The following is a 12969-nucleotide window of genomic DNA, read 5'->3' on the forward strand; positions in this document are numbered from 1 at the left end:
AGACGGTTCATAAGTTAACCCACTTGCGCCTCAAAAGTTCATGCATCTACTATCTTGGATCGGGGTGGATGACATCATCACTAACTATGCCGTTGAAGTGTCCCTATGTGTCCCTACAACTGTACCCAATTTGGTTCATATTGGTCCAGGCGTTGCGAAGTTGAGGGGGTGGGGACACACACAGAGAGAATGCTGGATGATCTCATGAGCCTACTGGAAAGTAGGCTAAAAATGAAGAACCCACCAGCAATTTTGCTTATGATAAATAGTTCATGCTCTTTCTTAAACCAGTCCCTTTAAGTGTCATTTGAAAATCAGGATTCACTTTACATGAAACATGCCTACAATTTTTAGGTGGTATTGATAGGTATAATTTGTAGGCAAAAGATTCATAGGATATTTAGATTATATAGCCCTACCTGCATAACAGTTTTAATGCCCAAGTTATAATATTGGATAGTTTTACTGGGTGGATTTTTTCCCCATTTTCAAAGTTTAATGAATCAACTACTGTGTCTTACCATAACAAGCCCTTGTGAGATAGCTTCAGGCAGACTTTGAATTGACAGGTAGGAAAGGGTTGCACCTCATGTACTGTACTGATTTCTTAATGTGTATGTTCAGAAACTATTGTATAAAAAGATTGCTTTCCCCAATTCTGCACAAATAAGTTTGTCTCAGAGATTTGCAGGCCATGGCCTTGACACTTATTGACTGACAAAGACAGTATTTAGTCTGCAACTACCCTGCCTAATTAAAACAATCAGCTGAGTTTATGGAATTGTTTAGTGTCAGTTTCTTCTTTGCTGAGTCAGTCAAGGAAGCCAATGGATAAAGAGGCAATTCAAACATCAATACCATCCATGACTAGTAGAGTTCTAAAGCTGTAATATTGGTTATAAACAGCTTTTGTATCAACCATGTTTTATATTCTACCCTTTCCTCTGTTTTACTTGAGCATGAAAGGTCAGTAGAGAGATGTAAGGCCCGTTCATTCATAAATAACTTGGCAACTGGGACCAATGTGGTTGCTAAGAGTTAACACCGACTTGACAGCACTTAATCACTCAATCACTGGGTCTACACCCTGCTGGATCTCCATTGTTTAAGTAGTAACAGCAGCAAAGAGAATGGGAGAGGGTGAACAACTGAGCCAAAGTCTTGCTTCAAACAACAGCCTGAATACAACCCAGGGAATGACTGTAGTGCTTGAACATGTAAAATGCTATAAAATATATAAGTACAAATAGCTACTATCCTGCCCACTTTAATGTGCCACCCACCCTGCATCAGAACTCCCAACCTCCTCCATGCTGTACAATCAGACAAGACAAAAACAAGGGGTGCAGTAACCATAGTTATTCCCTCACTCTTTTCATAAATATCAAGGAAATGTATAGTCTGCACCTTGAGTTAAAGAATACATGCTTCTTCAAAGGCAATTTATTAAATCCCCTATCTGCCAGTCAACTATTGGGACAGAAGGCAACTTCCAACAAATGAAGACAAGCCTCTTAGTCATTAAACAGGCCCCAAGGAGCAATCAGTGCCTTAATTAGTTTTCCTGTGTTATTGACAGTTCATTTCCCTTCTCCTATTGCTTGCCAAGTAGGCTGATCTTACTTTTGACCTGCATCTGCTCCAGATTTTATATCTGAAGCAAGCATTGGCTTGAATGACAGACTAACTCTCTGTGTGTGTGTGTGTGTGTGGCCATCCATCCCTGCTTGTTAAAGGAGTCCATAAAGGTTACAATGGAAAGGAGATGAAGTGTAGGAAAAACACCTCCCCCACCCCACTCCTCACAGCAACTGGTGCAAAGATAATCTTGGACTCAGAGTAGAATCAGGGTGGATGACATCACAGGCTATGCCACTGAGGTGTCCCTGTGTGTCATGCTATTTGGTTCAAATTGATTAGATAGTCCACAGATTAGCCCGCTTGTGCCTCAGATGTTCACGCAGCTGCCATCTAGAATTGGAGTGGATGACATCACAACACACACCACCATTTGGGCATGCCTATGTGTCCCTACAGCTGTAGCAATTTTGGTTCAAATCGGTTAGGCGGTTCACAAGTTAGCCCACTTGTGCCTCAAAAGTTTACGCTTCCACCATCTTGGATTGGGGTGGATGACATCATCACAAACTATGCTGCTGAGGTGTCCCTATGTGTCCCTACAACTGTACCCAATTTGGTTCATATTGGTCCAGGCACTGCGAAGTTGATAGGGACACACACACACACTGCTGGGTGACCTCATAAGCCTACTGGAAAGTAGGATAAAAAAGACACACAAAGGCAAAACCAGCAATAGTCACTGAGAGGGATGCTTGGCTGGGCTGAATAGGGGCTGTTGCTCTCCCTCTGCTAAATATAAGAGAGCCACCACTTTGCTCTATTGGCAGGTCCCCAGAGGCAGTTCTTAACTTTTCATCTATGCAGCTCAATTCACTTCATAAACAAACTGCACATTAGTACCCCTCATAGTACATAAGCATCAACCAGTATTACAAACAGTTGTTCTAGGGCCTGCACTAACAATTTGTTTTGCCAGCAGACAATTTTCTCTCTTCCAAGTGGACAAGCAACCCCAGCTGCCACTCTACCTACTCTTCCCTGCCCCTCCACACAATATGAAACAGCTGATGAGGGGACAAGGAGGAACAGATATGCATGTGAACGAGATACAAGGCAATGGGTTCTTCTCCCCCACACCATCCATGTACTATATTACCACCTGATTCTTGCTTACTCTCTCTCTCCCCACCCCATCAAGATGTACAAAGGGGGAAAACATTTTGCCTGGGAATTCCAACTAACCTCTTTGATGCACCATTTCCTGATTTATTTTTAAAGGGATTATACATAAAGATAAAGAGAAATATTACCAACCTTTATGTCCCAACATCACAGCAAGATGCAAAGGAGTGTTTCCTGTAAAGTAAACACAGGTTCAATGAATTAAAATCAATAGGAATTTAGAATTATATCTCAACTTTCAGACAAATACTGAAAATTAAGGTTATGACCGGTTCTAATCATATTAACTAATAGGACAAATATAATTAAGAATCAAACAAAATTAGGATATTATATTAAAAGTCTGTATAGTCTTGAACTTTATCAAGAATGGCAGATCTAGGTCACTAGTCATAAGGAATTTATTCTGATAAAAAATTAAATAGCATATTTTATTTATACATTGTACAGATTCAATTTTACATACCAGCTCTGTTATTAAAGAACAATATAAATTCAAGATCATGCAATCACACAAAATATTTTTTGTGTAAAAATGAAACGAACTTCTCTATCAATGTGCATATTCTGTGTTATGAAAGCACAGAATTTGTTAATGGGCACAGAAGTCAGAATCCTCAAAGCCTCCACATTCATTCATTCAGAAGTGGGGATGGAAGGCAGACTAAGAGTTTGAGCACTTTAGTGCCCTGCAGCAGAAAGTACATGACTGAAAGCGGGGGAGGGACTTTTTTCACAAGTTAAGCAGGTTGTAGACATTATTGTTCTCAATCTAGTTCATAAGTACAGAATTCTGGGTTGCTTAAGTGCAGAGTATATGCACCTAATTGTATCTTATCTTTATTCTCAGAATGCGAGAATGCAAGCAGGGCTTTTTTTGTGTATGTGCAGCACCTACCAATTTTAAGTATGTAAAAGGTATTTTTTCATTAGAAACCTACACACAGGACAGGAAGCCACAGTCCAGACATTGTAGAACTGGAAAAGGTACAAAAGAGGGCAACCAAGATGATCAGGGGCCTAGAGCACTTTCTTATGAAGCAAGGCTACAACACCTGGGGCTATTTAGTTTAGAAAAAAGACGAATGCGGAGAGACATGATAGAGGTCTATAAAATCATGCATGGTGTGGAGAAAGTGGACAGAGAGAAATTCTTCTCCCTCTCACATCACACTAGAACCAGGGGTCATCCCATGAAATTTATTGCCAGGAAATCTGGGACCAACAAGCAGATGTTCTTTTTCACACAACGCATAATCAGCTTGTAGAATTCTCTGCCACAAGATGTGGTGACAGCCAACAACCTGGATGGCTTTAAGAGGGGTTTGGATAACTTCATGGAGGAGAGATCTATCATCAGCTACTAGTTGGAGGGCTATAGGCCACTTCCAGCCTCAAAAGCAGGATGCCTCTGAGTACCAGTTGCAGGGGAGTAACAACAGGAGAGAGGGCATGCCCTCAACTCCTGCCTGTGGCTTCCAGCGGTATCTGGTGGGCCACTATGTGAAACAGAATGCTGGACTAGATGGGCCTTGGGCCTGATCCAGCAGGGCTGTTCTTATGACAGAACATGGTGAAACAGACTGGTTCCAGATCAGCAAAGGAGTAAGACAAGCTGTATATTTTCTCCTTCTTTATTCAACTTATATGCTGAACATATAGTGAGAGAAGTTGGATTGGAAGAAGATGAGCGTGGTTGTAAAGCTGGAGGAAGAAACATCAGTAACTTGCACTGTGCTGATGACACCATTCTGATAGCTGAGGATGATCTGCAAGTTCTAGTAAGGAAAGTCAAGGAGCATAGTGAAAAATGGGACTATGACTAAACGTAAAGAAGACTAAACTAATGACAACGGGTACAGCAACCAGACTCAGAATTGACAATGAAGTGGTGGATCGCTTCGACCATCAACAGTAAAGGATCCAGCAGCCAAGAAATATGCCACAGACTAGCACTTGGTAGGGTTGCCATGAAGGCCTTGGAAAGGATATTTAGATGCTGTGCCGTGTCCATACCTACAAAGATTAGAATCATTTGGACAATGGTTTTTCCCATGACACTCTAGGGATGCGAAAGCTGGACTTTGAAGAAGCAAGATAGAAAAAGCACTGACGCTTTTGAACTTTGGTATTGGAGAAGACTTTTGAGGATACCATGGACAGCCAGGAAAACAAACAAATGGATCATAGAAGAAATCAATCCAGAATTTTCACTCGAGGCACAAATGACCAGGCTCAAACTATCAGACTTCGAACACATTATGCGAAAACACAGCTCCCTTGAGAAGTCCATAATGCTGGGGAAAGTGGAAGGAAATAGAAGAAGAGGATGACCAGCAGCAAGATGTATGGACTCAATTACGACAGCAATGAATGCACCACTGAGAGACCTTAAAAGGTCAAGTTGAAGACAGATCATCCTGGAGAGAATCTATCTATGTGGTCGCTAAGAGTTGACACTGACTTGATGGCACTTAATCAATCAAAAGATATTTGAGAATCAAGATGTTGGTAAGAAAGCAGTTGCTTTACCTTTAATATTGACTCAAGGAAACATTTTTGTAGCATATGCTGCGCATCTCATTTTGCTGTATAATCCTATGTATCCTCCACCTTAGAATACAGGTGGAAGTTGAGAAATGGCATTGTACTTCCAGGATTGTAAAACCATTTTCTCTCAGATGTACACAAGCAGTATGGCCACACACCAATTACAAATCTTAGATGACCTAAATGTGGTGCAAGCAGTGCATTTTATTCAGTTCCCTGTTGCCATTGGTTCTGCATGTAATCCAAGTTACAGAACAGTAGAGTAAAGGACAAGCTCACCCATTCATCTTTGACAGATAGTAGTGATGTGCACGGACCGGTCCGGAGACCATTCTAGAGGCCTCCGGACCGGTCCAGACATGGGGCAGTTTGGCGGTTCGACGCCAGCGTAGGGGTTCCTTTAAGTGCGGGGGAGGGTGTACTTACCCCTCCTGCCGCTTTCCCCCTGGCTGGTGTGCGTATTTTAGTAAGCGTTTGGGGTGGCAGGGTACCTCCCTGCCTTCCCTTCCCCCAGTCGTCAGCAAAAGGCTTCAGAAAGCCTTTTGCACGTGTGCATGTCACACGCGTACGTGTCACATCTCTGTGACGTGCGCATGCACGTGACGTGGAGATGTGACACGCGCACAACGAGCACACGCGCAGATGGCTTTCTGAAGCCTTTTGCTGATGACCGGGGGAAGGGGTGGCAGGGAGGTACCCTGCCGCCCCAAATGCTTACTAAAATACACATGCCGGTGGGAGAAAAGCAGTGGGAGGGGTACGTACACCCTCCTCCGCCCTTAAAGGAACCCCCACCCCAGTGCTGGACTGCAGCTCCGCAGTTCTGTTCACATCCCTAACAGATAGTTGCCATCAGAGAGTAGAACCTCAGCCCACTTTAGAATGTCAAGCATACCTTCGTTATGAAATATGTATATACAGATGCAGCTCTGTCTTGTGTCCTATATATCCCATAGTGAGCTTCTTCCCAATTTTCCATGTCTCTACAACCACCTAGAGTGACCTCTTGATGGTCCCTGCCACGTGCCAAGTACCAACTATGTAGACACATCAACAGGGCTCCAATACATTTTGCTTACCTTGGTAACCAAGCCCCTCTTCTTCAGGATAATCTTATGCATTTTTACTCAGAGATAAGACCCACACTTCTACATATTCTGAAAATTCTACATCACCGTCTAGAATTTGAAGGATTTCCAGAAACCATTGATAATTTTCTGATGCCCTAAATTAACACCATTTAAAATGTTTGACTTATATTTAGTACACAACACTTTTTAAAGTCTGTCATTTTAACTTCTCTTCCTCTGCAACTGCCTCTGCCTCCAAAAACTACATCTTTAGGACTGGGAGATCCTCAGGGGAAACCTCAAGAGCTTCAGCAGAGAATTAGTCTGGATGCTTGCCACTAATTTTAGCAAACACTAAATGATTTGCATTTATAGTTATATGTGCAAGCATACTTCCTAGATATAGTCACCATAAAAAATGTTAATTGCAACTAATTAAAAGTCTGAGGAAAGAAGTATGTCTTAGGGCTCTTTTTAAAAGCAAACAGAGATGGAGAAGCTCTTATTTTGACAGAGAGTGCATTTCAAAGCTTTGGGATAGCCACAGAGAAGGCCCAGTTCGGAGCTGCCACCAGGCAAGCTGATGGCAACCATAACAAGACCTCTCTAGATGATCTTAAAAGGAGGCATTCTCAAGTACCCTAGACCCAAGACATTCAGGGCTTTAAAGGTAATAAACGGCACTTTGTATTTCACTTGGTAACACATCAGCAGCCAGTGCAATTCTTTTAAAATCAGTGTTATAGGGTCCCTTTGGGTTGTCCCAGAGAGCAGTCTGGCTGCTGCAATCTGTAGCAGTTGTAGTTTCCACACTACATGCAAAGGGAGCCCCACGCAGAGTATATTACAGTAGTCAAGCCTGAATGTTACCAGCATATGTACCACTATTTTAAGGTCATTTGTCTCCAGAAATAAGCATAGCTGCCATATCAGCCAAAGTTAATAAAAAGCACTCCTGGCCAATGCCTCAAATTGAGAAACCAGAAATAGTTTTGGATCCAGGAGCACTCCCAAGCTACGTATTTGCTCTTTTCTTTCTTTCTTTCTTTCTTTTGGGGGGGGGGGGGGAGAGTCCAGAACAGGCAGATCTAAACAATCTGTCGGGTCTTGACCCTATACAATCAGTACCTCCGTATTTTTATTTATTTATTTATACATACATACATACATACACACAGTCAGACAGGTGTTATTGACTGGTTTGTTTTATCCAGACATCGAGTCCTTCCCAAGGACCTGGGATGGCTGAATTTTATTGTCAATGTTGTTGCTGTTATAGATATCGTCGCAGAACATAGGCTGTTCTCAGTAAAGTTGCTTTTTGTAATTGGCTGATGGTGATTTCTGTGGCCTATTATTATTATTACTACTACTACATTTATATCCCACTCTTCCTCCAAGGAGCCGAGAGCGGTGTACTACATACTTGAGTTTCTCTTTCACAACAACCCTGTGAATTAGGTTAGGCTGAGAGAGAAGTGACTGGCCCAGAGTCACCCAGCTAGTTTCATGGCTGAATGGGGATTTGAACTCGGGTCTCTCCAGTCCTAGTCCAGCACTTTAACCACTACATCATGCTGGCTCTTTGGTCAATCCGTTTTATATGGATTCAACCTCAATTTGTTATCTTTCATCCAGCCTATTACTACCTCCAGAAATTTAGGGAAGTTATGTCATTTCCTGATGAAGCTGATATGGAGAAATAGATTTGGTTGTAATCGGCATATTGATAACACCCTGCACCAAATAGTTGCCTAGCCTGGTCTATATGCTGACTGGCAGCAACTCTCCAAGGTTTCAAGCAGGAACCTTTCTCACCCCTACCTGGAGATGCCAGAGACTGAATCTGAGGCCTTCTGTATGCAAAGCATATGTTCTACCACTGAGCTATGACCCCATCACTTAACGCTGGTTGGTACCAGCAATTGGCTGTTGCTGGTGTCTACCTTGTGTTTCTTTTTAGATTATAAGCCCTCTGGAGGAAAGGAAACCATCATCTGACTTCTACGTAAAGCATGAGAATTTGTTTTAAAGCAGCATATAAGTAATAAGTTACGTGCAAATAATGTTTTAAGGGTAAATATGTGTTGGAACCTCAACTCGACCCAGATGATACAACCTCGACCTCAACCCAGATGATACAAGTAAAATCTCTTCCTAATCTGAAGGTCTTACAATTGTTCTTCCTACCTTTTTGTATCATTGGAAGCCACTCAGCTTCCAATATTGTTAGTCTACCTAAAGATGAATGAAACTGAAGAGTTTGACCAGAGGAAGAAATCTTCATAGTGTCTTGACATTCAAGCAGCTCTTTGGAAATATTAAGTCTTCTTCAGGGAAGTCCCACTCCTGTCCTTCAGTACTATACTGCCATGTAGTGTTTAATTCAGTTATATGAAACTTAGTAAAATGAGCTGACAAGTGCAATGATTAAGAACTCTTTCATTAATTATCCCTTCTTCATTAAATGGTTACTACTACATAAGCGTGCAATGTTTCAATTTCTACACTGGACAAAGCTGCAAACACACTAAAAACAGCAATGCTGCCTACAGCTAGAGTACTGAAAAAAGAAAACATTAGTACAACAAGACTGAAGCCTTGGTACTGCTGATACCAGAGCAAGCAGGAAAAAGTTTTGGCACTCCAATATTCAATTTATAAACAACAGTGATCAACATCAAGACTGACTACATACCGACAGAAGTGTGTTTCGCATTGTACAAGGGAGAGAGGGAAATATTTGTTTGTTTATTTAATTTCTATACCACCTAATATAGAAATTTCTAGGCAGTGTACAGATTAAAAAATATAAAATATAAAACATTTAGAATTCATAAAACAAATAAAAATCACAATAGATAAAAACACATTAAAATTTTAAAATTAGATTTCAGTTAAAAGCCTGGGAAAATAGGAACATCCTCAGGGTCCTCCTAAAAATAAACAGAGACGGTGATGCTTTTATTTCAGCAGGGAGCATGTTCCAAAGCCCTGGGGCAGCCACAGAGAAGGCCCGGTCCCGAGCTGCCACCAAATGAGTTGGCGCCGGGGGGGCAACCGTAATCAGATGATCTTAATAGGTGACAGGGTTCATGACAGAGAAGGCTCTCTCTTAAGTACCCTGGTCCTAAGCCATTAAGGGCTTTATAGGTAATAACCGGCACTTTGTATTTTGTTTGGAAACATATCGGCAGCCAGTGCAGTTCTTTAGAAGCGGTGTTATTTGGTCCGTTTGGGTACATAGGAACATAGGAAGCTGTCATATACTGAGTCAGACCATTGGCCTATCTAGCTCAGTATTGTCATCACAGACTGGCAGTGGCTTCTCCAAGGATGCAGGCAGGAATCTCTCTCAGCCCTAGATGCTGCCAGGGAGGGAACTTGAAACCTTCTGCTCTTCGCACATCAGCTCCATTCCCCTATCTTACAGTGCACACACTTCTAGTCTCCCTTTCATATGCAACCAGGGTGGACCCTGCTTGGCCAAGGGGACAAGTAGTGCTTGCTACCACAAGACCAGCTCTCCTGTTCTCTGGGTAAACCCAGAGACCAATCTGGCTGCTGCATTCTGTACCAATTGTAGTTTCCGAACTACATACAAAGGCAGCCCCATGTAGAGTTCATTACAGTAGTCAAGCCTAGAGGTTACCAGCATATGTACCACTGTTTTAAGGTCATTTGTCTCCAGAAATGGACGTATCTGGCGTATCAGCAGAAGCTAATAAAAAGCACTCCTGGCCACAGCCTCAACATGAGATACCAGGGTGAGTTTGGGATCCAGGAGCACTCCCAGACTACGAACCTGATCTTTTAAGAGGAGTGTAACCCCATCCAAAACAAGCAGATCTAAACCATCTCTCAGATCCCGACCCCCTACAGACAGTACCTCCATCTTGTTTTATTCAACTTCAGCCTGTTATCCCTCATATAGTCCAATACTGCCTCCAGGCAGGCACGGTATGGAGAAATAGATCTGCATGTCATCAGCATATTGATAGCATCCCAGACCAAACTTCCTGATGATCCATCCCAGCGACCTGAGATTATCTCTCAAGGTAGATTGTCTCTCTTTGAAGGTTCCTCACAGACATTTTTGGCAGGGCTTCAGGGAGAACTGCCAACTAACACCCTACTCCTCTTGCACAACAGAAAACATTCTTACATCAGCATATTGCTAATCTGGATGGTGGGCCAATGTCAATATCAGGTAGCTTCTGATTGAAAACATGTCCTATGCACAAAATAGGCTTCTGTGTAAAAGTGGAATTTTGACCCTACGCTTTTCTCTGAAGTTCAGTGTATATGTTGGGCATTTAATGAGAGCACACAAAATTTGTATACTTTACTACTCCCCCCCCCTCAATATCTGCACTACTTTGGGCTTCTATTTCTTTTTGCCCCTATAAAAACACAAGTTCATCACTTCAAAGAACTATCAGAGTGAGAAACAGTGGAAATGGAATTAATGAAAATTTCAGCTGCATTTCTCAGGAATGCAGAAACCATACCTCATTTCAACAGGAACCATACCTCATTTTCATCCTTAGCATAGCAAGTGTTGCAACTCATTATTGTAATAGCAGCTGCTGATATAGAATTAGGGTTGCACTAGTTGACATCTAAACTAGATTACTTAAGAGTAGCACCACTGAAATTAGTGGGACAATTACTAACTTATGAGAAATTTAGTCTGAATGTCAGCCACTGTTTCATCAGTCTATCAAAAGTTTACCTAACTGTGCATTTAAACGTTTGACAGACTAAAGAGACTGTCCTGATTAATCAGGCTACATTTTTTAAAAGTTACACTTATTTTAAATAAGAATCTCTAAATTGCATGTGCCAGATGTCATTTTGGAAGATCACACTGGACAGAATGTCTCTAAGACAGCACTTGCTTCAACACAAACCTGGATTATCTAAAAGCAAAGGATAAGTGCTTTTCTCTTTAAAATTATTGTTTCATCCATATATTTAACCAATTATGATTTCTTTCACCAGCCCTAATTGAAATAGAATTGTGCACACAGCATCCACAGCGCTGACCAATTTAATGTAAGGAGGTGAGGTGCTAATGAATGTTGCACATGTAGTTCTCCCCCTCTCTTTTTGTGCTTGTCAAGTGAGTGCTGGGACTGCAAACCCCCCACAAAACATAGTGCAGCAGGTCCGATTCAGATCCACGGGCCCCAAATGAGCCATCTCTGCTCCAAGCAAAAATGTTAACATTTTCCCAGCCAATTAGTCTCTCTTTCTGGTAACCAAATGCTCTAGGCAACAACTGAGTGTGCTCATTCTGTGCCAAACTGTTTTCCCCCAAACCTCTCTCCTGTTCTGCAAGGGTCGATTGCAAAGGCTATCCTTATTTGAAGCCTTATATCAACGGCTTTGATGTTCATTACAATTCTACATAAGAACATAAGAACAGCCCTGCTGGATCAGGCCCAAGGCCCATCTAGTCCAGCATCCTGATTCGCACAGTGGCCCACCAGATGCCAATTGGGAGCCTACAGTCAGGAGTTGAGGGCATGCCCTCTCACCTGCCATTACTCCCCTGCAACTGGTACTCAGAGGCACCCTGCCCTTGAGGCAGGAGGTGGCCTACAGCCCTCCGACTAGTAGCCATTGATAGACCTCTGCTCCATGAAGTCATCCAAACCCCTCTTAAAGCCATCCAGGTTGTTGGCTGTCACCACATCCTGTGGCAGAGAGTTCCACAAGTGGATCACGCGTTGTGTGAAAAAGTACTTCCGTTTGTTGGTCCTAGACCTTCTGGCAATCGATTTCATGGAGTGACCCCTGGTTCTAGTGTTGTGTGAGAGGGAAAAGAATCTCTCTCTCTCCACTTTCTCCACACCATGCATGATTTAATAGACCTCTATCATGTCTCCCCGCAGTCGTCTTTTTTCTAAACTAAAAAGCCCCAGGTGTTGTAGTCTTGCCTCATAGGAAAGGTGCTCTAGTCCCCTGATCATCTTGGTTGCCCTTTTCTGTACCTTCTCCAGTTCAACAACGTCCTTTTTAAGATGTGGTGACCAGAACTGTACGCAGTACTCCAAGTGTGGTCGCACCATAGTTTTGTATAAGGGCATTAAAATGTTAGCCATTTTATTTTCAATCCCCTTCCTAATGATCCCTAGCATGGGGGATCATTCTAAGCTGCTTTATTCTTTAGTTTCACAAAAGAACCAAGACCTTAAGACCAATGTTTTTATGCAAAGGTTAGTGGAAGAATCTTTAACCAGGAAAACTATGGACAGCCTTGCATTCACTGTTGTACAAAACCAAATTTCTGATCCTAAAGGAAGCCAACTTTGTTTTCCATGCAGCCTTACTGAAAATGAATTATCACTGATCAAAAGTCACAAGGACTCAGATTCCCAAGCTATATTTTACATAAAATGTTGGGTCATAAGTTACTTTGTAACTCAGAGTGAGGAGCTGACCAGATGGACATCCATTCTCAGAGTTTATTCCTTGAGTGACTCTAGTGCTGTAATTGGACATTGCAACTAGTCAGACCACGTTCAACTTGTGTTCTGCCAAGGTTCCAAGTTCACTCTTGGAAAACAGATTTAAGCTT

The 12969-nt window shown here is 42.2% G+C and overlaps 1 protein-coding gene across 1 annotated transcript in view; it reads right to left on the bottom strand.

Annotated features, from left to right (window-relative positions):
- ANKRD13C (ankyrin repeat domain 13C) overlaps positions 1-12969 on the bottom strand; it is a 65174-nt gene that overhangs the window by 41114 nt on the left and 11091 nt on the right. The window contains exon 2 of the mRNA XM_053245686.1: positions 2896-2937. Within this exon, the coding sequence (XP_053101661.1) occupies positions 2896-2937 (42 nt within the window). The remainder of the gene's footprint in view (positions 1-2895; positions 2938-12969) is intronic.

Source organism: Hemicordylus capensis, chromosome 4 (assembly GCF_027244095.1).
Source record: "Hemicordylus capensis ecotype Gifberg chromosome 4, rHemCap1.1.pri, whole genome shotgun sequence".
Lineage (NCBI taxonomy): Eukaryota > Metazoa > Chordata > Lepidosauria > Squamata > Cordylidae > Hemicordylus > Hemicordylus capensis.